Source organism: Chiroxiphia lanceolata, chromosome 1 (genome assembly GCF_009829145.1).
Source record: "Chiroxiphia lanceolata isolate bChiLan1 chromosome 1, bChiLan1.pri, whole genome shotgun sequence".
NCBI lineage: Eukaryota > Metazoa > Chordata > Aves > Passeriformes > Pipridae > Chiroxiphia > Chiroxiphia lanceolata.
The window spans coordinates 45469763-45497201 of record NC_045637.1 but is presented as its reverse complement, the minus strand read 5'-3'; the positions used below and the strand labels follow the sequence as shown (position 1 = coordinate 45497201).

Here is a 27439-nt window from a genome sequence, read left to right as displayed (position 1 = left end):
CATGCCAGGCTCTTCTCAGGGATGCCCAGAACACAGGAGGTACCATCTGAAGACCAGGAAACACATTTTTACTTTGAAAGTGACTGAGGACTGGAACAGGTTTCCCAGAGAAGTTGTAGAGTCTCTATCCTTGGAAATACTCCAAATCCACATATTCCAGGACAAACAGCTGTAAGCAGCCATGCTTGAGGAGGGGGGTTGGACCCACCCTGGACCTTCAGAGATTCCTTCCAACCTCAGCAAATTGTGAATTTCCCTCTTTCCTTGAAGCCAGATATTGAAGCCAAACCTGATATTCCACTGGTCCCCTGATCATAGTCCCTACAATACTGATTTTCTGCAGCTTTATGTGCCAAACGTGAAAATTTGTGTTATTTGTTGCCATTGGTTTTCCTTATGAAGGTTTTGAAAATAGGAGCTGCGTGTTTTTTACAATTTATCGGTGAGATGAGAGAATAATGCTTTATACTTTTAAGATCTTGAATCTGTTGATTGTTCTGCGAACATTTTGGAAGCACTAGTAAAGACACAGACAGCTGACCAGCTTGTGTAATAAAACTCCAGCTAGAACCCACCACTGCTCCTGCTGCAAGGACAAGTACTACTAGTATTACAGCAGTATAATGTCACAAAACCACTACAATTAAAATTTATAAATCCAATCCTCTTCAAAAATAGGCATGCTTATCTTCATAAACTGGTTCATGTACAAGAAATGAACAGTTTTTGTAGAAGATCCTTTTATTTTGAAAAAAATTTATTACTCACTGTTGTACAAAATATACCTAAAAATATGATGTTAAGATAATTTTGACACTGCTAGGTAGTTTGCAAATTACCTAGTTGAAGAGAAGAAATCACAATTTTTAAGGCGGTTCAAGACAGTAACAACAAGTGAATTATACATTTTAACATATTCCATTTGTAAGCTTTACACAAATGTTATTTGGTACTTGGTATCTGTAAACTTTAATGCTTTATACGAAGTTCCCATTCACATATTTAGAAGATACAATGAAAATAACATTCTACAATTCATTTTTTAAAGCATTTTGTTTCTACTCTTCATTTTACAGAAATAGCTGGTTCAATTCAGAACTTTAATTTTTCAAAGAGCCAAACAAGTAGAAGTGATTTCAGATTTCTACTTTGATTAAAAATGGACAAAAATTAAAGTAACTAATTATCTATGTTTGTTGAAATGTAAAAAAGAACAAAAACATTTTTAAGGCAAATTAGATTAGAAAAACATTACTCTGATTTAAATAATTTATTATTTTAATTCCAGGGTGGTAAGTTAGCAACCATCCACTTAAAACAGCCAATGCCAATTCAATTTCAGCTCATAAAAATTTGGTCTGTTCTTTTAGCACAGTATTACTATTATATTTCATGAGGAAAGAAACCATACTCCCAGAGGCTCCTCTGTACCACCCTCCAAGTAATTTTCAAAAGAGTGCAGTCTGTTATTTCTCCTAGGTCCTTCTGAACCATAGGATTTTTATATAATTTAAAAAAACAAACAAACAAAAACACCAGCAAACATTAAGAGAGGAAGGGGGAGACCTTAAAAAGTGTATAGCCAATAACTAAACATAAAGATGCAGGACATAAAGCAGCAAGATAATCACCAGGGGACAGATCTTCACCCGGCATAAAGTCAGCATAGCTTCACTGGCATCAGCAGAGCAATCTTGACTTACATCAGTCACAGATCTGACTGTCCACGTACAGAAAAAATTGTTTATGTTAGTGATAAAGAAGAACAGTGTTCAGAAGAGTAGTGTTAGCACACATTCTCTGAATAAAGTAAGTTCATAACACTATGGTTTTCATCTAGTATTATGCTGCTGATGACTGTCACTCTTGTCACTGGCAGTGTACCTAGTTCAGGATGAATTCATTACCACTTTCAAATGACGCACTAAAATACACTGAGCATTGGTCTACGAAGTTCTTAACCACAGCCAGTTCTTACCAGAAATACAGTGAAGCCCATTTACAGTGTGAAACATAAGGTTTTGAAAGTACTATTTTATAACACTGGTAAGTTTTTATATTATTATGGGTTTTCACTGACCATAATTTGTGTGGAATGAACTGCAACCACTGGAAGTCAGCAGCAACTGAGATTTAGAGCATCATGACTCTTGGCTGTTAGTAATTATTCCTTTTACAGATCATTAGCTATAGTAAATATTTAAAAATATCCCTAAGGCATATGTTTACAGAGCAAATCCTAAAAGCAGAATTAGAGCAACAGAAATAAGTAATTGCACAAGTTTCTCATAGGCACCGAGATGTTCTTTTAAGGCACAAGAGAATTCCCAGAGTGCAAAGGACAAATTACTTAACCAGGAGTGCAAATATTAAAAAAAAAAAAAAAAAAAGAAACATTTAAAATCTAGGAAGCAGAGGTGAAATTCCACCTGCTGCTTATGACAGCATTCAGGTCCCACTACTGTCATCTGCCAAAGGTACTTCAGACTTTTGTGTGTGTGTCTGTGTGAATATATATATATATATATATATATAGTGTATATGTATGCTTAATCTAGTAAAATAAGAAATGGGATTCAGATGATTTCTGCCAGAGATGTTTGTAAATGCTCACCTCTACAACTACCACATATTACACTCAAAACAGACAGTTTATCCCAGTGTAATTTTGCATCTCAACAAAAAGATATTTTAAAACACATTATTAATGGATAATATGCTCAATCCATTTGAGCTGCATCTTCTGTCAGGTTCTACTTACAAAAAGAAACAGTTAATGAAGTCCATAACAGGGCAAATGGAAAGGTAGTTGTAGCTACACTGGACAGAACTCTCGGCAATGGTCATCATTTCTGCAATGATACTACATCAAAACTCACAAGAAACTGAGGTACAAACTCAGGTGAAGTAAACATGAGATTTGTCTTGCATTCATTTGAAATATGATAGTTACCTCTATTTTGTGATTTTTTTTTAATCTTTTATTTCTCTAAAAGAAAAATACATACTTGCATACAATGCTGATACCCTATGTGGTGATGCCATAAATCCCTTAGGATAGCGAGTTTGATGGGTGGTAACCCATTAGGAGAAAAATATATTTTTGAATATTATTTTACATATATACAATATATATATATTTAATTTTCAACCAAAATGTAAAGTTTTCTAATATATTCATGAGTATTCTTATGTCCAAAATGAAAAAATATTTTGTATCTCAGTTCATATAAATTAAAAATTAACAAGGAATTTGATATCCACCAACAAAGTTCTTGTTTCATTTCTATAAAATTAAAAGAAAACAAAGAAACAGTGAGTTAAAAAGCTTTCCTTCTCCAAAGCCAAATATAGTAAAACTTTGAAGCTGAACAATTAATTAAAAGAACACCAAGTTTTGCATTTTAAGTAATCACAAAGAATGCAAAATGTAATCTAAGTAGGAAGTAGCATTACTATATTAACCTAAAGACAAAATATTTTGAGTCTCTTATTTCGATGGAATGTGTCCAGTATAAGAAAATGTAAATTTAAAGCAAGAGTTACTTACACTCTCACCAGCCTACATAAATTTTTATAAACCTCTTCCCCCATCAATTCAAAAATACCTAATATCACAAAAGTACGACAGCCACTTATTTACAGGTTTTTTTCAGCACTGTGAAAGGCACATTTATCTTTTTATGCACGTTTCTGCTAATGTCCTAAACTTGGGTTCCAACTGATCTAAGAAGTCAAGTGCCTCTTCCTCATGCTGATCACTGCAGCAGCCTACAGAGCCAGCCAAGGATCCTTTTCCTTCATAGTTATATGAAAGGAGATAATCTTCAGAATGCTTCTGTTCTTCATCCTGTCTGCATAGGTGCACCTTCTGGATAGGAAGAGAACATATCTTATTATTTTCTTAAATTGTTATCCTAAACATATTGCATAAAAATAATTTCTTTTTGATTTACCTTTCATTGATTAATTTTTAATCAGAGTGTGTCCTCTAATGGATTCCTACATACAAAAAATGCACATGATTGGTCTATATCATTAAGACTACAAAATATAAGTATTTAATAAAGAAATAATTTCTACTAGTCATGTATGTACAATAAAAGAGGAAGAACCTGTTTAAATAACCTGTCAAGCCACTAAAATCCACTCAAAATTAAACAACTGATTTACACATAACTAGTTAGGCAAGTAGTGAAGAGTTTTTTGATCTCCAAGGCATAGAATGACTGCATTTCTAATGTTGTACATTCATTCCTGCTCCATTGCTAAGGTAAGCATGAGGTTTAAAGTAGTATAAAGCAAGCAGTTAGAATAAAAGCAAACACATTCCCAGGAAAACTCACAAAAGCTTCAGTAATTATTCTAAATTATTAAATATTCAAAATGAAAAATAGCACACTGCCTATAGTTTAAGCCAAGAAAAGAAAGTATTTTACAGTGATGTCTGAAATATGTGAAGGATGACTTCTTGAAAGGGTGGTATTCCAAAGGGGATACAGATGAGCAAAGGAGAGGAAAAATTAAATGAAACCAAAACCAGAAAGCCACCTTTCTAGAACAATTACATCTCTTCCTTGAAAAGTCTGTATATATTGACCATAACCTACACTTCAAAAAATAAATCAGTTTCAGACTACTTACTTCGCCTAAACGAGGATGTGTGAAATTATGCCATTCTGAGTAGGAGTATCTACATGTGTCCATCATAGTCTGTCCTCCTCCTTCTTTAACTGATCCCAAAGTCTGGTGTCCAGCTCCCTTGACTGATTCCAAGGTATGCCCTCTTCCTTTTACCACTTCAAATGTTTGCTGATCTCCTGTTTTCACTCCATACCCTCCTTGATCACATGTATTTTGTAGAGGAATTATATTGTGATCCTAACCAAAAAAAAAAAAAAAAAGGCAATAGTGGGGATACATTTTCTTCCTTTTTTTTCAATTCAAAAGACAAAACAGCAATCAAAACCAGTCAAAACTGAAAATTAAGAAGTCTCCATCTCTGCACTGTGATATTTTGAATAAAAGGCTATCCTTAGTACTTAGCATAAAAAGGTCAGTAAATCGTCTTTGGAAAGGATACAATGACAAGGGAGAAGAGGGAAAATCTGCATTTAAATATGATATGAGATCCAAAAACTGAGTTTTAATCCCAGTGAAATGTGCTATAATCCATATACTAGCTTATAATGGCACTACATTATGCTTCAAAGGCAACAGGAAATTTGACACTTGTCACTCTAAGGGTTTCTTGGGTTTCGACATGAAGTAAACTACTGTTTTTAAACTTATCTGCTTTTCTTAAGGAGGACAATGTCAGGAGATGGGAAACAACAGAAAAGAGGAAGAGTCTGAAGAGCTAAATTCTTGTGTATGAACACAATCCTTGACTAAACGATGTTCATGGCAGACTAAAATGCCAAAAAGTAAGAAAAAAATTTCATGAACATGGACAGTTCATGAAATCAACTGTATCTGGGGTCATTTTTCAGGGGAAGGTCAGAAATTGTACCTGCAATTTACAGCAGCTACCTTCTAAATTTAAAAATCCTTCTCCAAGGAAAAACAATCATGTTTTGCCATAAACACTATTCAACATAAGCAAAACAGCAAGTTTCCATCTAATCTCATAGTGGAAAGTAACTGAAGTAGTTAAAAGGTTCACCTGAAACTTCCAACCAAACACTTAAAATCTGGAAGAATTACAACTAGTCGGGCTAACAACTACAAGGTATGTTTAAATGTATAGTACTACCAAGTCTGCCCAAAGTAAGCATTTTCAAATTCTTTTTAAACGACAATGCGCATTTAATAATCCCTACATTGACTGCTTAATTCCTTTACCAAATCACTCACTTGCAGATGGTCCTGCTCCTAAATTGCAATGCTTCGGACATCTTAATTACAAGCTTCCACATTGAAGCAAACAGACAACTTACCATCACTTCTTCACCTGGAGCTTCTGTGTTTGAAATGATTAAATTGTGATTGGCACAATCATCAGTCACCTGCCTGTGCATTACTCCACGGCCACAGCAGCCACAAATTGTGATCAGGATTACTGTGGAAAGGAAATAATACTATTAACTTTACCTCATTATGGTATCTACTTACATTGCATAGTGAATTTTAAATGCATTAATTATTTAAAAAATAGTTAATTTCCAAAAATGCCCATACACAAAGATGTATATATACACATTTTTTTCAAAAAGTATATGGAGTTTTCACTGCCTTGTTGAACTATTTCGTTCTTCTAAAACACACCTTAGTTTCCTAAAAGAAATGCAAGTATCCTTTATGAAAGCATTGTGACTTCACAATTTCACAGTAACAAAAACTTTAGACAAATCCAGGTGAAAAATCATGTCTTATGCCTACAACAAGGTTGTACGTAAGACATTTTTCATCTGTGAATATGTAGATGTCAAATTATATCATAAGGAACTAATATGCAAGCTAAAGGTCTCGATACCAGAAACTTCTGTTTCACACAAAAGGTCAGCAGAACCCTGGAGGGCTTCCAGCATTATGTTACAGAACAATCTTATTTAATTCCTTGCTTTCATTTTATTCCTCCTATAATACTACTTTTTGTTGTCATGAAGACTCACCCAGAAATGACTCTGCATAAAAGAATCATGTACAACTAATACCTTTCATGCAGAGAACCACTCTTTTTTCTTCACTTTTCAAATTGTTAGCTTAAAAATAAAGAAGCCCAAAGGAACAGAACAGTTCTGCCTAACTGCCCACTGAGCAATCTGATGTCTGAAAACAAAAATTTCTGTGAAAACTGGCCAAGAGCCACTTTCAAGCTAATTTAGCTTCTGAAGCATCAGCTGTCAGCAAGATCTGCACCAGTGATTCTGGCAGTTTGCTTCCTGATGCTGACAGATGGGAAGAAGACATCCATGACAGCACTGAGTAGAGAATACACAGGGTAAAACCTAGCCAACAAAATAAAGGATCCATTTAAAAGGGATGCAGTCAAGAGGCAATGACAGAAAGGTAGTTGACATTTCACACAGTTCCTCTACTGAGAGCTCCCACATCTGAAAATTCTACCTTTGGGCTATATCACAAATTTGGGTACCTGCCCTGTTGAGATAAAACATTGATCTGTCTAGCTTTCACAACATATCCAGGTCCCAGTCTTCTATCTACCTGAGTAAGAACAGCTTGCTGAGATTCAACAGGATCGGGACAGTTTAATTACTACCAGAAAAGCACAGAGAAGAAAGAGGTAAGGAAAAAAAAAAACCAAACCAATGCAAACTCTGAAATACTAGTTACTGTAACATGTCCTCTGTGATTTTAAAGGATGTTATATCTGATTCTGGTAAAAAAAAATTATCTGGTTTTGCTTGTGCATATCACTGTCACTATCTCACTGGTTAACAGCAATATTACCCTTCTCAGAATCTTTTAGGTTTTGGGCAACTCCAGTAGCATAACATATATTTAAGGTTTTAGTCTGCTTTGGAAGTATTCAACCTGTCCTTCAACATTTCTGCATGTGGGACGGTGTAACCCTGCACGTTCATACAGACTGGGCAATGAGAGGCTGGAAAGCAGTGCCACAGAAAGTGACCTGGGGATCCTGGTCGATGGCAAGTTGAATATGAGTCAGCAGTGCCCTGGCAGCCAAGAGGGCCAATCCTGTCCTGGGGGGCATCAGGCAAAGCATCATCAGCTAGTCAAGGGAGGGGATTGTCCTGCTCTGCTCTGCACTGGTGCAGCCTCACCTTGAATATTGTGTGCAGTTTGGGGCACCACAATGTAAAAAAGATACAAAGCTATTAGAGAGTGTCCAAAGGAGGGCAACAAAGACAGTGAAGGGCCTTGAGGGGAAGCCGTATTAGGAGAGACTGAGGTCATTTGGTCTGTTCAGCCTGGAGGAGACTGAGGGGAGACCTCATCCCAGTCTACAGCCTCCTTGTGAGGGGAATTGGAGGGGCAGGTAAAGATCTTTTCAATCTCATGACCAGTGACAGGACTTGAGAAAACCACATGAAGCTGAATCAGGGAAGGTTTAGGCTGGATATCAGGAAAACGTTTTTCACACAAAGGGTGGTTAAGCACTGGAACAGGCTTCTCAAGGAAGTGGTCACAACACCAAGCCTGTCGAGTACAAGAAGCATTTGGACTACACTCTCAGGAATATGGGAATTCTTGGAGTGTCCTATATAGGGTCTCAATGATCCTGATGGGTCCCTTCCAACTCAGCATATTCTATGATTCTATGATAATACGGGCTCTTGCAAAATCCTTTGTGAAATCCAATGTCTCAGATACTCCATGTTTTAATTCACAACACAAGAAAGATCACAAAATGCTCTAGGAAATTGATTTCAGCATTTCTAGAAACAGGTATGTTTCTAGAACTCACAAACTTTGCTTGACCTGATAAGCACTATAATACCACCCTCTTTTGGTTCAAGTGCTGAATGCAGGTTTTTTGGCCTCAATAGCATGAACATACAGAACATCTTACACAAAATATACTTAAATGAATAAACAAAAAGCCACAGAGTAACTACACCACAAGATGAGAGCAAGAAGCCTGTGATACCGACACAAATAGAGCAGGTACATTAAATCAGTGATGAGAGCTATACAATTGTCAAAATAAAAAATGTTTTAATTAAATTTGAATCAGTTTCTCTCAGCTGATTTTAAAAATTAAGTGGTTTGCATTCTGTGTTTAAAAAAAAAAGTGTACTTACGCAGCAATAACAGCGATCCTAAGATCATTGCAAGGATGGCCCAGAGACCAAGAGTAACATTTCCACCAGAAAGTTGACGGCTCCTGCCATCGCATTCGGTTGGAGTAACACAATCACAGAAGTTAACTCTGACAGTGGACTCTCCTACCTTTCCTCCGTTATCCATCACACTTACAGGAATATCATAAATTCCAAATGGAATATCACCCTTTGGTGAAAGATATGCACAATTATCTGTAAAAAAATGACAAAAGCAGATCTAGTGTCAACAATACCTGCAACTCAGTTGTCACAAATATGACCATAACCACAATCTTCCCTTCTGTTGCAGCTATACTGCTACCAGATCCGCATTAGTTTAAAGCTAGATTAAACGTGTTGACAAAAAAACTACATTGGGGAAGGATTTATACTTTCAGCACTTTTTAATCTACAGCTAAATGAGGAGAACAAGTCTTAACATACCGTTTTGTAGATTTATCTTCCACATAGAAGCCAAGTTACGGTCAGTTATGCGATACACAAAGGGTGTGCTGTAAGGATGCTCATCATCATCCTGTGCAGTAAGGCAGATTGGTTCTCTGTCTCTGCACATTATATAGTCTGTTTGAGCGATCCGTGGGAAATTCTTGTTCCCAGGCACGATGCAAACCTGAATTGTTCCAGTGCCTGTTTTACCATCTGTGAGACAAAAATAACTAGTTTCAGCACTAGTTTAATTTCTAGTCCAAACTTTCACAATGAAATATCATCAACTGTAATATGTAAGTTTAGAAGTAAGGTGGAAAGCAACTGTTGATTTAACCAGAGAGAGGGCTCTCTCTTGGCTGCTTCTCTTTGCTCGGCTGCATGCAGATAAATCAACAGCTCCCAAATATCCATATTCTGTTGCAGATATTTAGTACTCACTTCTGTCTATTGCAAGGACTGTGATATTGCATTGGCCTCGTCTCATTTCTCCTATGTCTCGGTCCAAGACTTTAACAGTTCTGACTTCACCCGATTTGTCATCTATGTTGATCCAATTACATTGTCCAGGTGGTATCCGGTATCTGTCAAGAATAATTTGTCTTGTTAAAGATCCCAAACATACATACACACGCATATGTACAGACATAAATATTTAGATACATGTATTCATATACCCTCTCACAGGTGTGCAGGTGCACACACATATATACAGCACCAACAACTTTTTCCCCTTTCCCGTATCCCACCCATGCTGTACTCCAAAAAAACTAGTAAGTAAAGTTGTTTCATACCTTATGCCTTCGCTATTTCCAGTTTCTGGATCTTCTGCTACATATCTCCCAATAGCTGTCCCAATATCTTCGCATTCTTTAACATCTAAGCGCAACAGACATGGTTTAAACACTGGTCCCTCATCCACATCCAGGACGTGCACTGTAACAGAGCAGGTGCTCTGGGAAAGTTGTTGTGAATGTGGTGCCAGCAGATAGGGTGCCTCATTGTTGACTCCAATCACAAGGACCCTTTGCTTGGCACTTTCATAGTCCAGTCCCTGTAACAAAGGTGGGGTGTTGTTTTTTTTCCTTCAAACAAATACAGAACTTGGTATTGCTTTCACTGCTGAATTATTAAATAGATAAAACTGTACCACATCCCAGAAAAGCAAACCAGAAGTCATTACACTGCAAAATAAAATCTGTAGAGTTTTATGCTGACTTAATAAGTTTAATTCAACTCCAAGAGAGAACAAGACTGGAGAAGGTGCTCAACCTTCCCCTCCTTAGCCACTCTCCTGTCTCTGTTAAAAAAACCAGCCAGGAAGCATTCCTCAAATTGCATCCCTAAGTCTAAACAACAACTGTGGAACAAGGCAAAAGCACCAAGCTCTTCTGAAATAACAAACCAGAGGGAATTCCTTGGATTCTGAGCACACAAAATTGAGGAGTAGTCTGGAAGGTGAACTTTGCAGGTTATGTACCATACACAAGCCTCAAATGCAGTGTGTAATCTGCTCTAGAAGAGTGTTCAGCTCAGAATTCTGATAAACCTTACAGTTACAGACATTTGAATAAAAATTATTCCTATATTATTAAAAGTAAAACCTGAAGAAACACAAATTTTCCCTCTAGCTTTTACTTACCTTGACAACACATAGTATTCCTTCGTTAGTGTTTTTGTCTGTTGTAATTTCAAAGGCCTGATCGTCATTTCCTCTTATAATTTCATACACTGCTCCCGAGCCAGGCGAACCAGGTTCATCAAGATCAACAACAGAGACTCTCAGTATTTCTACACTCACTCTGTTTTCCTCCACTCGTGTTTCATACTTGGAATATCAAAAAAAAAAAATAATTTAAATCAGAGAATACTGTTCCACAATGGAGGACTGAAGAACACCATATTTAAATAACACTATTTTAAACCCAAGGGGTCAATTTACCAAAGTGCTGTAATGATTTGTTTTGTTTTCATGCATTATTGTATCTTCCCCACTCCTCCCTTACACCCTAGGTCAAACAGTAACCCTTTCCTGCTAGCACGGTTGAAATCTCAGCTTCTTCATACACTCAAACTGTCATTGACATAATTTATTCTAGAATTCTTCTTCCAGGAAAGGTAAATTAGCACAGTTCCCCTCAGTTACACAAGCTATAGATTCTAATTTACATACAACATGATCAAGCTGAGAATTAGAAAGAGCATTGGGTAAATTAAATATATATATATATAAATATATATATACACATACACACACACATACATATATATATATATACATATATATATATATTTATATTTATCTTCAAACTAACCACAAGAACTTGAAGAAAAGCCAAGAAGGATGAAATACATCTTCTCTACTTAGATGGCAATGGATAAAAGGGCTTTTCTTATTTTTTTATCTTTTTAAAGAGCTTTGTTATTCTCTACAAGGTCAAGAAGAGCAAATAAGAGAAATTCTCAATTAATATTACCGATGATATTCTACAGTAGTGAAGGCAAAAGGTAAAGTACATGTATTCCTCAGGAATAATGAATTATTTTTCATAAATTTCATATTACAAAATCTCCTGTGGTATTTAAGCTATGTACATGGTTTTTGAGACATACTCTCTGTCCTAAATCATACAGATGTCAGGAATAAGCAAAGCCATAAGGCTGAGTTATAGCTATTAGTGAACAAGAAGTGGCTTAAATACTTCTGTAGAAGAAAAAAATATGTTGGAAAATCACAGGAATCTCAGTGAAAATCCTTGCATCTACTTCACTGACAAGTGCATTTTCATTTGCAACACAGAAGTAGCCAAAAGCTGGTCAAATGTTAATGCAATCATGACAATGCTTAGGAATGAATCTGTTTTTCCCCCACAAAAAAATGGTTAAATTATGGGATTTCTAAAACTATGCACTGCAGGAGAAGTGAATGAAAGAGTCACATCTGCTTTCTCCCAATATGCAGGAGGTAAATGACTCAAAACCACTCATATACCAATAGGTCTAATTACCAAACAGCACAACAACCAACAGGGGATTCTCAAATATCTATATTGGCATTAACTGTCTTAGGGCATTAGGCTTCATCTGAAGGACAGTCCATCAGGAAATTAGAAAGAGGATGAAAAGAGTCCTTTTTTTTTTTTTTAATCATTATACTGACAATTCATTTATGCACTTACTTGTATCTGTTTAAAGGATGGTGCATTGTCATTTGTATCTTCGATTTTTACCACCACTGTTCCTGTAGTGCACAAACCAAAAGGCTGACCTGCCATATCTCTCACTTCAACTAACAAAGTGTAACTGGGAACGAGCTGAAAAGAAGAAGAAAAGCATACAGAAGTTTGACATGCTCACTTTTTTAATCGCATAGTTACATACAAGAGTAGAACTAAATATTTCACCCCTGCTCCACAACTCTGCTCTTAATTCAGCACTCCCCAACAAAATGAGGCAATTAGTTTCGGGGCTTTCTACCATATAGTTCCAAAAGGAAAAGCAGTAAAATACTTTTCGGTGGCTAAGCAGCACTGTGTTCAGTATCTGTGGGCAACATGCAGGATATATCCTGTATCAAATAAAGCTTCTCACAATGTCACCATTATTTCCCAAAACCTGAAGTTTTGGAAAATACAGATGAGGCACCTTCACCTGCTATTTATGTCTCTCCTTTGAAGCAACAGAGTACTCCCTTAGGTTGCCAGGAGGCAAAGCGTTTCAATGTATGCCCCTTGTTTCACTAAGGATGAACAAAACCAGTGCTGCAATCGAGCCTCTGTTTGTGCTATACATGATAAGGCAATGCCTGCCATTTGGCAAGGTCTGGCATTGAAGGAGTCAGTGTCCTTATCAGTTCCAAGGGGCTCTATGATAAGCAGCTCACTTAAATCACTGACTTGAGTCAACAAGTCAGTAGCAGAAAGCTTTTTTTAGCCTTACTAATACCTGAACAACCACGGAAAAGGGGACCAGGGAGGGGAAATGGTGCAGGCAGAGGAGCAGGGGACAGGACACAACACAGTAAGACAGATGAGGCACAAAATGAGGGAGTTTGTAAATCAAGACAGTAACTCCAGTTCTGAATGCCTGGAAGCACCATTCATCTTCTCTGGTGCAGGAAAGAAATCCCCTGTTCAATTTCATAAGTTTATCTTTAAAAGATATGGAGTGGACTAATTTTTCAATCCTCCCTTCCTTCCCTCAAGTAGTCACTGTGACAGCTTCTTTAGTAGTCACAGTGATGCTTCTGATCACTGCATTTTTCTCTTGCTAAAAAAGTTGAGCACTGTACCTGCAAGTGCAAATTTTAGTTTAAAACCATTTCCCCTTGTCCCATCACTGTCTGCTCATGCAAAAAGTCACTCTCCTTTCTCATAAGCCCCCCTTTAAGTAATAAAAGGCTGCAATGAGGTCTCCCCAGAGTTTTCTCTTCCCCAGGCCTGTCTTCTTAGAAGAGCTGCTCCAGCTCTCCAGCCATCTCCATGGCCCTCCTCTGGATCTGCTCTAACAGGTCCATGTCCTTCCTGTGCTGAGGACCCCAGAGCTGGATGCAGTACTCCAGGTGGGGTCTCACAAGGGCAGAGCAGAGAGGGGTTATGAAGCTATCTCTGTGCAGTAGATAAGTCATGAAAGAGGCTTCAAGAAAGATCACCTCTCTGTCCAGCTGCGGCAGCAATACAGAAATGACACCGGTGTCACCATGTAAAGAAAATGCTGGAGTAATTGGTGGATTTTGTGACACAATGCGGTATTTCAATGTAGTATGCAGAGTATAAGGCTCATCTCTGTCCTCTGCAGTCACCTGTCCAACAACAACACCTGTAAACACAAGAATTTTTAGTTCCAGAAAAATCTGCATATAATAAAAAAACTATTTAAACAGGTATTTTTGTTTTAAACACATGAAAATAGCTACTTAGTCATTTAGCTATAAATTAAAATAATATTTAAAACATAGTAAATAGCAGTAAAAAAACAGTAATAGTGTAAAATTATCTAATTTAACCCTCTGGGTGTTTTTTTGCCTTCTTAGACAAAGTTGTGATTATTGCAGCTGTCAGAAAGAACAATCCAAAGAAACACTGCAAGTTTACATTTCAGTTAGTGTTTTTGACAGTGAGTATCTCTAAAACAGCTGAAAAGGTTCATTAGCTTGGACAAATGCTGCAAGCTTAACCAAAGGCATTTTACACCTTAGAATACCGTTTTTTTAGTTATTTAGGAAACTTCTAAAAACTTTTCAGGGAAACAGATTTTTTGTATAAAATAAAAATAATAATGTTCTGAAATTCTTACACCATTTCAAAACACTGAATCACCTCAGTTTTTAAAAATTTCTTTTAACAATATTTTTCACTATGACGGAGGTGACATTTTGGAATTTCTAATAATTAAGAAATCTTGAGCTGCTCTTTGCAAATTCAGTCTCTGCTGTAACAAAATACTCCTCAGGAAATCTCATTGAAATTCATTAAAAGGCTAAGTAGTGGTAAGTGTGTTCACAGATTTAAACCAATTCTTACCAGGCTTGGAGTTTTCAGGGACACAAAACTCAAACAGATCTTGTGTAAAATATGGAGCATTATCATTATCATCTTCTATCCTGATTGTATGCACAAGTGGTACCTCTGGTGAATAACCATCTGGAGTGGTTGCAAAGCAAATGATCTGGAGGATGTAAATTCAGTGCTTAAGCAACAGGCAGTATTATTACACTTTTACTTCAATGAAGGAGCCAATAAAATAAAATACAACGTGAACAGCATACCCTTTTCAAGACCAGGCTCTTCAGACACATGGAAGGGAAAGTGACAGATATCTTAAGGTGACAGCAACACAAAACCTTTAAATGCTTCCAATCTTCCCCCTTTCCATTCCTCACACTACAAGTATTTGAATCACTTTCTTCCTGACATCCCCCCACAACTCTATCAAAGACTTTTTCCAAATCTCTTGAACACATTTTTTTCCAGGTGTTTATGAGGCAATCTCAGTGTTACCAGAATTTATACACAAATATTGCTATTTAAAGCAAAACCAAGAATGACAGCAATTTGCCCACTATAATATAATCCAATAAAATGCAGCAAAATTACCTAACTAGAAGGTGTTTCTACTAATGCCTTCTTACACTTCTCAGCCAGTAGAGAGAGCAGTGTACCTTGTTAACAAAATATCAGAACTGAACAGCTTGAGAGAGAATCAAAAAACCACAGCTGTCTATTGTTTATAATTATTTTGGTTTTCTGTAGACCTTTTCAACCTCCCCTTAAAAACTCTTCCTAAAAGTGATGTAAACCAAATAGCCCACTACCTTTATGCTGTAATTAGACTAAGCAGTGAAAAGCAAAACTATTCTCAAGGTCCCGATGACCAGCTATTTTGGTCACTGATTTCATCTCTTCAACACCAAGGATATTACTCAGAACAAAGAGCTGATTCCACATCTTGTCTGCTGCTAGCTTCCCCTGTAACCCAGCTGTCAAATAAATGCATGACAGAAAGAAAAAAAAAAAAAGTAATCATATTTACACAACTTAGGCCTGTACCTGAAAGCTTGGATATTGTTCCCGGTCTACTGCACGAGTAGCAAAGATATTTCCAGTTTCTCTTTCTATGTAAAATAAACCCTTTGGATCTTGATCAATTCCTGGTCCACTTGCAGAATAATAAATTGTGTAGTTCTGAGCTGTGTCTGACTGGACCTATAAGAAGATGTTTTTAAGCCCAAGGAAAAAGAGCAGGATCATTTTAATACATCTCCCCCTTTTCATTATCACGTTTAGCACAAACAGGAATTCTTCAAAAAAACCCCACCAAACTTGATTTACTTCCGTAGCAGCTTAAATTTCACAGATTAGGAGAACAGCCTGCCGTGTAACTGCCTTCCTTTATAATGTGTGTACATGAGAAGGGGAGTTAATTCATGAAACTCATAAATGTTTAGAACTATCAAACAATTAAAGAAATGACAGTATGCAAAAAAAAAAAAATTTGAAATCTAATCTCTCTAGAATACTGCATATACGAGGCACATCCTTGTCCTGATCAAGAGACTGTACTTTTATTGCATTCACTGAGAATGAGCTAGTTTGCAACTAGAGAAGAAAAAGTGGAAGAAGCAGAGGAAGGAGAGAAGGAAGGAAGACGACCTAGAGTACAGTCCAGACATATGCCAATTCAGACAGCTTCTCTGCATCACATTACAAGCACTAAGGAGGTAACATTAGTTATCTATTTATAAATACTCTTCTACAAAAATACTTTCCTTACCTACTGGATGCCAGAAGTTAGGAAGGTAAGATTAGAAGAATGATTGCTCTGCACAGACTCTGTTATTACACTTGTCTCTACACATCTGCTCCCAGCCACTCTGTAATCTAGAGAAGGCTAGATAGATCTATGATAACTTCAGTTCTTTCATTTCTCTTTCACGCCTACTTGTTTTCTTCTAGTAAGTACTGTTCCGAATAACACAGGCCATATTCAGTCTTCAAGGCTGAAGGCATACACCTCAAGCTCCAGAAAGGATGAAGACATGCAGGTAAAATTTACCCCAGTCTGTGTTTACGAAACCTCTTTCTGGGCAACGTTTAGTGGAGGGTTGTTTGTTGGTGGTTTTTTTTGTAATTATACACTTCACTGATTTCCAGGACAAAAGAGCTGTCTTTGATAGTATGCTGCTCTCCTTTTTTTCAACTCCTGCACAATTCCAGTTCACTCCAACAACTATGATAACAAGTTATCTCAGCTACAAGACTGGGAGATATACAATGAACAGGACAGAACAAGACAGAGGAGTAACAGCAGGAACGTCAGTAGGGAACACAAGACAGCTCATTTTCTTCTTCATCATCAAAGTCACATAAAAAACTAGCTTGGGACATAAAATTGGGGGTTGTATAAAATGTACCTGCTGAATTTGTAGAGGAAAAGGTCCCAGTGAGTTCTCTATCATAACGGATGGAATAGGGCCCCACCTTCTTTTGGTTCGCTTGAGAACTGTATCTCTAGCATGCCTGGTCTTCTGTGTCTGGGTCTAGGAGATAAAAAGACAGATAAGAATATATCCATTTATTCTTAACTGTGTATATTTTTGTTTAACTGCCGTCTTGTGTCTCCATCTTCCTTCCCCCCCCCCTTGCAGTCCTCCTACTGATCCTTTTTTTTTTCAAGGTCTTAATTTCTGATTATACCTATGATAGTATTCCAAGTTTTTTCATTTGCTGTAATACTTTGCATGAATAAAATCTGTTTTACTTCCTCAAACATGGCTTTTAAGATTCTTGACATTCCTGGTTAAGCTACTTGCTAGTATCTCCCCTTTGAGAAAGGCAATCTGCTGACTTAAGAAACCCAGTAATCAACATCTGCTAAATAAAATTACACTCTGTACCAGTATTTTGCCCTATTATCTGAATTCCAAAAGTCAACTACAGTTACCCAGCATGAAGCTGTACTCTGTGAAACAGAATTTCAAATAAGTAAGGTATCTTGAAATCAGAAGCTCACCTTCTTTTCTTCTTCCACTAAGCTAACATGTATTTTCTTTTCAACTTGTTCTTGAATGTCTTTAAGTAATATGGTAAAAGTTTTTTTCTCAGCAGACAAAGAAAAAGCAGATGTTGTGTACACAGAACCATCCTCTAGAATCTTGAAGTTCCCATCAGTGGTACTGATAAACTCTGCAGACTGAAGGCATTCTTTCAAATCAACTACAAGAAAAATAGACAACAACTCAAACACAAAAAAAATAACATCCTCATAAAACAACAAAACATGCCCCAACTAAAAATTACACTTACTGACAAAGTCTTCAAGTATTTGTTCATTCAGTATTTAAGCACCACAAATACAGATTCTAGAACCCACGTATGCACTCAGATTTGACCCAGTTTACATTAATTTCCACCCTTGTATTCACAAGTGGCTCCTAAAAAACATCGGTGCATTATGGATATCTCTCAACAAAACACTATTACATTGGTAAAAGTACTGAAGCATCGGAGATGAATTAATATATTTAAATGCAAAAAACATTGTAGACATGTCCATTATTGATCAGTAGCTATTACAGTTGCCTTGTGCTCCATGCCCTACAATATCAGTGAAGACGATTAATTAATGCAAATACCCAATGGAGATGTTCCATCTTGGAAGTTTTGCCCTCAGGAGGAAAGCACTGACTGGTACTGTGTGATTTAATAGTCTTGGGAGGACGAAGGCCTTTAAATTATGAGGCAGACAGATGGGAGAGATAAAGACTAACTCTAGAACAAACTATTAGCAATTTTTTAATATGTATGTGATAGAATCCCACGTTTATAGAAAGTACCAGGTAATTTTAGCATACTTCCCAGATATTTTTCACTGCATTTGCTATCACTTGTGGCTAAAATAAATTCTTCCATGCTTCAATAAACTTGGTTTACCAGCAAGTAATTCAGCATTACAGCTGGAGAAAAATCAGGATACTTCCAATGAATTGCAATAGGACCACAGCACTAAGCAAGAATGATTTGGCACCTTGAAAAAGATGGAAGCCAGAGACCCAAACTCCAGACAAATGATCCTTGCTGAGTACAAGAGATTTCAGTGCCATGTTCTTCAAATCAGAACTTTTCAATACTTCTTCAATGTTATCATAGCGGGTGGGACATTACTCTATCAAGGCTGACTGCAAAATTCCCAAAGTAGATTCAGAATTTCATCCCATATATGCAGATGATATTTTCAGTAAACTATATTCCATTTCTCTTTCAAAACTGCAAGGACAGATGTGAAGCATAATTTTAAATACGATATCATTTCTTCTTTCTCTTAAGTTTGATTTTTATCTGTTTAAATAAATATTTGCTACACTTTCTATGGTACTGTAGCAGTGACTCCTGTCCTTTTTCACCTGTACAGTGAAAATGCAGTATTGAAAAGAATAGCACTGCCTTACTTAAATGTGTTTCATACTGCTGCATATTACAGCACTGCATTTTCAAAAATATCAGACTGAAGATTTTGTTTCTGATGGTTATGAGTCAACCCTATGTTCAGTTAGCTATAGCTTTGTGGCATTTTTTTTTTTAAAGCCTCTGATCTAAGTTAAAAGTATCAAACCTTACAACAACCAGGAAAATCCTGACTGATTTCGCTGTCAAGATATAGTCCTTGTATAAATGCAAAATATTTCTCAATAAATGCTTAAGTAATGTCATTTGAGCTATAATGGTTTTGTTAAATGTTTGGGTGAAAAAAAGTTTAAGTTGAACGTTATGTAATTTATTTCAAAGCAGTACAATAACATGAAGTTTTATTTTTATATAAATCCAAGTTTATTTACACAGAGAAATATTGAAGTCTATAAGAATTCACACAGCTATAGCAAGTGTCTTCATTTTAAAATTTAAAAATAAGGCCAATGAATTTCCACTATACAGCTAGATTTTCTGAGCACTTGCATTGTAATGAACTACCAATCCACTTATTATTTATATATTATCCTTCTGTAGGAATGTGGATTAAGATTGCAGAGTTGCAGCATATTCCTCTGTTGTGGTAGGACTCATAAAGGGCACCTTTGAATCCTCAAACTCAGTCTCAGGCACAACAGAACCCTGTAGCAGTTCCTATGCCACACCTTTTAAAGTTGCCTTTCAAAGACTGGTCTGAAAAAAGAAAAAAAGAGTGGGGTGTTTTCTGGTCTCTCCTATTCCTCTCAGTCACCTGTACACTGCTCTAAATCAAGACAGAAGCATTCTTCAGCCAGATACGATGCAGGACACCTCTGCAACACATCCCCTTGTATGCCCTGAATGCTCCAGCACTGCTGAGCAGTCACATCCACGTTTCACAGAGCAACAGCTTCTTGGTGCCTGGTTATGTGTGTTTTGTCTTCTTTTTTTATCTTTTCCATTGTACAAATGACTTACTATCTTCTTCATATGACTGTGGGTGAGGGGTGCACCTTGAAATACCAAGCCACTTATTTGAATACTAAGCCTTAGACTCCACATTTTCAAAACATTAAACTCTGGCATTCTAGTTTTAGGATAAATACCGTAACCTAACAATAGCTGTTTACGCAAAAGTCAAGTGGATGCACAGAGCCAGTGTTCAAATCCATAACAAACACAGGGCGTATCCTTCATAAAAAGGCTGATCCAGCTGTTTAACTGGCTGTCCAGTCATCCATTCATTCCATTAAAAAAGTCTCCTCCACTGTTCATAGCATCTCCAGCAAAGGTGCAATGTTGTGTTGTTAAGATGGGCATCTCACAGTTTCTCACCTCTGCCAACTAATGTGTCAGCCTCTAGTTCAGAAGGAACATGAAAAATTACTTTCTTGCAAGCTTCACAGCACAAACTCAGTACCTAGAAAACAAATTAAGAAATCAGGAAAAAAACCCACATAATTACGTGATATTTTGAATAATAACTAGACACTAAAGCTGACTTTGTTAAGACAAGCAAGTCAAACAGCATAGAAAGCACTCCTTGCTAAAAAAATTGGGTACTGTGCAGCACAGCATATAAAGTTTCAAACTGGAAACAAGGTCTGACTACTGCTCCTGGATTTGTCCATGGTTTGCGTTCAGGTTTTTTTCTGAAATCACTGCAGTACCGACATTAACATCAAGAGTTCCTTTTAACTAGAAAGTTTCACCTTTAGTAGAGGAAAGATAAAATACAGCTTCCCCATACACTCCCTCCAACAGTATTCCTGGCCATTTTAGATCCAAGGTCTCTAAGTATTAAGGTTTAATCCATCAACACTCAGTTTGGTAGAACTCTGGTGATGCTGAACATTAAAGGGACAAGCATCTTATTAAAACCACATGACGACACTTGCACTTACATATCACTTTGCATCTTCAAAGTACATTCTCAACAAACTAATTAAATCTAGCTTCAGCAATTAGATATGACATAAAACGTCAAGTATTACAGCAGACCACTCCCATATAACCAGTTACAAAATGGGGTCCTCCTCAAAATTCAAATGAGTAGTAGATAACCAGACCTTTTTCTAAAAAGAATCACACAGAAGTACAAAGATTTTCCTCAGCACAGAGCAAGTGAGTCCTGATCTCAGATCATATGTGTGAATGTTTTGCCTAGTTTCTATCTCTATGTTTAAAATTGTAATCCAAAAATCACATAGTCAATTAAACAAAGACATAGAGAAATGTAAATACATCTATCCACCCTTTTTTGTGCATTTATTCTTTCAGGATGAAAGTCTAGTAAAAAAGAAAAACAATTTTTATTTTGCACATTCCTTTGGGATTAAAGGTATAAAGAAGTTGAAAATTAATTGTGATGCTTATGAAGAAAACATTTGAATAAAAATACTTTAAACACTTTAAGACATTAGGAACCTTTAGAAAAAGTGTGATCAGCTAAAAACAATATATGCTGTGTCTGCACCCTAAGAGCTCTTCATACAGTTCCTTATAGATATGTATATATGCAGATATAAAAATATGTGTATATACAAATAAACATCTCTGCTTATGTATTAGTAGGCACTTTCCTTAGTAATAGGTACTTAATAAAACACTCTCTCCTGAGCAACACTACATGAATTTTTAAGTTATTGAAATCATATCTTATTACTCTGTTCTAAAATATTTTAAGAATCACTGACATCTAATTTTGAAATAGTAATGCCAAGCTCAGTCTGATGTCAGCACAAAGAACTATTGAGAAGTTAAACAAAAGTAAGTGGTAGTTATTCACGGACATAAAGACATAAGGAAACATCAGGTAAAAAGAAGCTGTGATGTCCTTTACACAAAGAAGACAACTCAGGATTTTTTTCTTTGGGTGGTTTTTTTTTCTGCTTAACAGAAGAATTTAATTTTTTTCTTTCTTTTTTTTTAATTAAATATATGAGTAAAGTTGTTTGCATTTCTTCGGGTTTTGCTATTAATATCCTTGCAAAGGCAGGCATGCATAGTGTCTGGAATAGTAACACTTTCATTAAAATATACATACGTAATTAATATAAAATTAATAAATTCAGTGCTTCAACACTACCGAGTATTTTTCTTTCACAAGCTCAAATGATTACCTGCCCACTTTTTGTGAACAGAATGATAATGGGGAGGAAAGGGGGTAAGAAACAAAAGAAAAATCACTTTTACTCATCCACTGTAGGTTAAAAAAAAAAAAAAAAAAAAAGAAAATGAGCGAGAGAGCTCCCCGGCTTTCCCCGGCAATGGCCTTTCCGGAGCTGGTAATTATGCACAAATACAATAAACTGAAGGCAAAGGAAATCGCTGAAATTGTTCGACGCACAGCTAATTCTTCCCGAGGAGCTCAACACGCTCCCCACCGTGGCACAATCCTTCCCATGGAAAAAGGACAACCGGGTGGGGAGAGGCAGAGGGGGGACATCTAAATAAAACGAACCGCGGTTTAATTTTTTCTATGAATAACCAGCCGCAGCGACCCGAGCGTGTGCCCGTCACGTAACCTCACGGTCCAAAAGCCACCCGACCCGACCTGTCCCAAAGCGAACGCCGCAACCCGCCGGTTTCCTCCCTGCGCCGAAGACCCCCGAGGTGCGCCCCGGGGCCGCGCAGCCTCCGCGCTGCTCCGGGACCCCGGCAAGGACCGCGCCGAGGGGAAAGCTGGTTTGGAATAAAGAGCCCGGCAGAGACCACCAGCTCAGAAGTCCGTCCTGGCGCTGCTCACCCGCAGTGGAGCAGTCACAGCGCGGAGGGAAGGCGCGGCGGCGCGGCCAGGTGACCGAGCGGCCGGAGCGCTACGCTCCCCCCGGCGCCCACCCACCCAGTACCTCCTCTCCCTCACTCACCAGGAGGCCGAGGACGAGGCGGGGGGCTGCGGGGGCCATGGTGCGCGGGGCTGCGCGGGAAAGGGGGATCCGCCGCCGTCGGTGTTGCCACGGCGGGCGAGGGAGCGAGTGCGAAGAGCCGGAGGAGGTGGAGGCGGAGGTGGCGGCGTGTCTCCGCGGCAGCCCGTCTCTGCTGTCCCCTCCCGTCTGCCAGAGGAGCCGGCCGGTGGGGAGGGTGGGACCGCGCGCGGCAGCGGCGACTTTAATTACTCCTTCGGGTTTTTTTTTTTCCGCCTTTTGGGTAATGCCCGTCCCGGACTCGGCGCTGGGACACCCCGCCCGCCCGCCGCCCACCTCCGCGGCCAGGCGCTGTCTCTCCCCTCCCCTCTCCTCCCCACGCCACCCCGCCCCGCCACGGCGCTGGCTGCGCGCACAGCGGAGCGGGACCGCGCCCGGGGAAGCTCTGCCCCCAGCCCCAGCGTGCCGCTCCTGGGCGCGGCACCCGCCCCTCCCTTCTACCTTACCTTCTCTTCTCTCTTCCCTTCTCTTTTCCTTTCCCCTCCCTGCCAGGCCGCGCCCCGCGGGGCGTAGGTTCCGCGCGGGCGGGTCCCGTCCCGCCGGGACGGCTCCAGCCTGCGGCCGCCATGTCGCAGGCACTGCCGGGTGGTGACGGCGAGCAAAGTTTCGGCTTTTCAGCGGAATTTCTTCTTCTCGGCACGGTTGTGCTGGTCCGATTGAGGCCGTGGGTCCTCACCTGTGGCTCCTATGTTTCGGAGTGACTCAGGTGAATCAAGGCCGAAGTAACAATAACAAGCGCAGAGAAGCAGGTTGCACACACAGAAGTTGGGCTTCCCATGGGAACAGCCTGCACTCAAAGACCCTTCAGCCTGAAGCAAGGTGTAATGTTTCTAGCTTTTGTTCCACGCTCTGCTTCAGAAACAACTATTACCGAATTGTAGCTTTTTTTATCAGCCAGTCACAAAGCACTTCAAAAAGAAGATCAAGTGGATTGGTAGCTACATTGCAATATTTGTTTACTTATGTTTACACTGAAATGCACAAATAAGAAGCAAAAATTCCCAAAAGTCCTATTTTTTTCTTACAATTTCATGTAAATGAGGGTGATCAGTGACTTGTTGCATCTGAAAGTGTGAGACATTCACTGGTGGAGGTCACCAGTAGTAGTGATTGTAGGTGGCAAGAAAGGGAGAGGTGAAACCACGGGGCGGTTGTAATGGGACATGTGCACATTTGTGTGGGCATAAGAATGCTAGAATGCCTAAAAACACGGCCATGCCCCCATTCTAGTCATGTGGGCAATCCATAGAGGTGTGCGTCCAATTGACTGGTTACACACGAGTGCATTCTGGGTCCACTGTGATAACCTGTGGTAACCTACGATGACCTGCGATAACATTCACAACTATGTGCTGCAGAACCCCACGGCATGTTGGTGTCGTAGGCTGGCTCTGTTGATGGTTGCACCATAAACATAATAACATTGCACCGAATTCCATCACACAGACTCAGTGGGACCAGAGGAAAAAGGGCAGTCATGCTTTATTTTTTTGTTATAACTGGTAAAGCCCAATTTGTCTTAAGAAGCAGCTCCACATCCCCGGCTGTCAGTTACCTTCACCTGGCATGTCCCACTTCAGATGTTCATATAAGCACACAGTAAGACCCTACAGTCCCCTGCAGCTGCACCAGAGCCTTCACTTTGCCATAGTGGGGTTTGCAGCCTGGTGGGAAGCACAGGGCCTAATTTCTAACTATTTTAATTCGTTATGTTCCATTCAAGCAATTGTGGACATAGAAAAGGAATGAATTGTCTGGACCTGCAATAATTTCCATCCAAACCTAATAAGCCATAATACTAACCTTGTGGTAAAAACTTCATTTTTAAGCTTTTTAATTCTTTATTTAGTGTCAGTGTGGGACAAACCCACATCTGTCAGAATAGATGCCTAGAGTGGGTTGACCCAGACTGTCTCTTTCAAAGCCCTAATTAACAATCTTAAAAGTCTGGCCTGGCTTCGTACCACTCGTGTTTTCCTCCTCCTACATGCCGATCAGTATTTGCAGTAACACATTGGACCCCTACACTGAATGTAATGCTGCTGCTGTGGTTGCAAGAAGCCTGCAGGAGTTCACGGGGAGACAGGGCAAATACTGGCAGGAATAGTAACAAGATGGGATCATGGTACCCTCAGCCCAAGGCTGTTGTAAGTGTCAGCTGGCAGCCTTATTCTTTCTTACTTTTCCTGGTTGTTGGCTTACAGACACAGCTGGAGAAAGCACACTGGGCTGGATAGGCCATTGCCTCTGACACAACATGGTTTGTCTCTTGCGTACTCCTGTGCTACCAAGATGTTCTCCCAGAAAGTCTTGAGCCTTCCTTAATGTCAGTTGCATCAAAGTTGCTCTGCTGTTCAAAAATCCATTTGGAAATTCCACGTGAGTGAGTAAATGCCCTTTCGTCGCAGCACTTTTTAGAGTCATTCACACCTTCTTCATCACCAGGAAGCATTTGTACAGCAGAGAGGTATTTGAAAATGGGCTGGCCTGCCCATCGGAAGAGTTATGTTGTGTAACTGCAGTAAATCCCTGCCCTATATGCTGTGTATCCATGAGCTTACAGACAGATTTCAAGGCTTTTGTTTGATCGTGAGGAACCTCTCATGGCTAGAGATCTAAATTAGCTTTCTTCCCTTCCCGTGCTTTTGACCATTGGCGTGCATGGATATGCTTATATTTGAAGTTTCCATGAGTGCATTGTTAGGTCTAGAGCCAAGCAATAAGAATGTAAGGGGGAAAAGCATTTCTTTTGTCGTGCTGCTTTGGGCACAGAGACCCTACAAATTTCCACAACAGAGTCACATAATTGCAGAATGAATCCTCCAACAGTTTTAAGTAAAGCTTTTATAGCATTGATATGCATGATAGTCTTGGGGAAAAAAAAATCTAACAAGAAAAAACCTTACCTGTAATTTGATTATCTCAGAGCCCACTTGGTATATGGGATTATTAAATGGTAGTGACCACATGAATACATATGAAATATTGGAGAAGAGTTAGCATGGCTTTTGTAGAGGGAAGTTATATCTTAAAAGTCAACCATAGTGTAATGGTGGACTCAGTAAGCATATTGGTAAGTTTCACCTATTCAGTCAGTGCAGGAAAATTCCAAACGTTTGATGAAGCCTATCACCAAAAAAAAAAAATCCTCAATTAAAATTGCAATAGAAGGAGAGGTTTTGCTGTGATCATAGGCAGTTTTAAATGGGGAAAAGAAGAATTGTGGAAGTTGTGTTGTAGGAGAGGTTGACAGCTGGAACCTGACCATCTATTCATAAAGATGTGGGGAAGGAGATTAATAGTAACACAGTAACAATGAAGAATTCATGTTCATGACAGCCCATGAACTAAGGCTAACTACCCAAAGTTACACAAGAATTTTACCATATTGAGTGAGCAGGTGAGGAATCGATAGCTGAAATTTTAAATTAATATAACAATGGAAAGATTAACTAAAGTTAATTAAAGAATTTCAGGCTCTAACCTGGCTGCTGCCTCAGTGAGAATACATTTGGGATAGTTCTCTGCAAATATCTTGAGCTCATTGACCAATGTCAATCAAAGGGAAATAAACCAGCAGTAATTATTTTGAAAGAAACAACATAAACTTCTTCATGTTTAATTTTTTATATTTTCTGTAAGGACATGTACAAAAAAAAGCAACAAGAGAAGACTGTAGTTATGAGGACTAAGTTGAGCAGGATTCTTGAGCTTGGGAAAAAGAAGGGGTATGGTTACACAACTGGTAACAATACAGAGAAGATGAGCTGGGAAGGACTGCTTACTGTTTCTCATAATCTAAATATCAGAATAATTAGACTGTGGATATTAAAAGCAGTTCCAACTTTGGTTCAGAAAATTCTAAAATGCTTATAGTTGGAACCTGTATATCTTATATATCTATATTGATAGGAAGAATCATTCAATAATTTATGATTTCTAATCTTTTTCTGTAAAAATCACCTATTTTCTACTGCTGCAACAGCAAACTATTGAGGTAGAAGGGCAAACCAGTCCTTACTGCTTCCTTAGGTAGTTCAGAGTACTTTCCTGTCTGTGCTCAGTCCCTCACAACACATGAAGCAATGTAGTACCAACAAAGGAAAACATAGAAGCCACTTTTCCCCATGCAGCGGGATGGTGCAACCATTGCTAGTCAAGCCACCAAGACCATGCTGCCAGATGTTTATGCTGGAAGCATCCTTGGATGTGAAATTTGCTTCCTTGGTAGGCCATCTCAGAAAATAGAGGCACAGCATGTATTTTGGCCAGGGGTTCCTGTTACTGTGCATTGTTAATAAAATGTGCAAAATGTGCTTAATTTAGGTCAGGCATTCTAATTACCTTAAGAGTGCCTGAACAATAAACAACA

The 27439-nt window shown here is 38.6% G+C and overlaps 1 protein-coding gene across 5 annotated transcripts; it reads right to left on the bottom strand.

Moving 5' to 3' along the window:
• Positions 1 to 723: 723 nt before the first annotated feature.
• LOC116797392 (desmocollin-2-like) lies at positions 724 to 23373 on the bottom strand. 5 transcript variants are annotated; one of them, XM_032708863.1, is made up of 16 exons: positions 23011 to 23373; positions 20477 to 20561; positions 17709 to 17911; positions 17110 to 17235; positions 15746 to 15901; positions 14720 to 14864; positions 13849 to 14015; positions 12377 to 12511; positions 10840 to 11025; positions 9992 to 10251; positions 9639 to 9781; positions 9195 to 9410; positions 8730 to 8963; positions 5940 to 6061; positions 4645 to 4881; positions 724 to 3871 (listed from the first exon to the last, which is right to left on the bottom strand). In XM_032708863.1, the coding sequence occupies exons 1-16, from the start codon at positions 23047 to 23049 to the stop codon at positions 3674 to 3676; spliced, it is 2652 nt and encodes an 883-aa protein (XP_032564754.1). In that variant the 5' UTR covers positions 23050 to 23373; the 3' UTR covers positions 724 to 3673. The 5 variants fall into 5 exon arrangements, with proteins under 5 accessions (XP_032564754.1, XP_032564762.1, XP_032564782.1 ...); XM_032708871.1 differs by having other exon boundaries at positions 17110 to 17229; XM_032708882.1 differs by lacking the exon at positions 724 to 3871 and adding an exon at positions 3957 to 4002.
• Positions 23374 to 27439: the final 4066 nt, after the last annotated feature.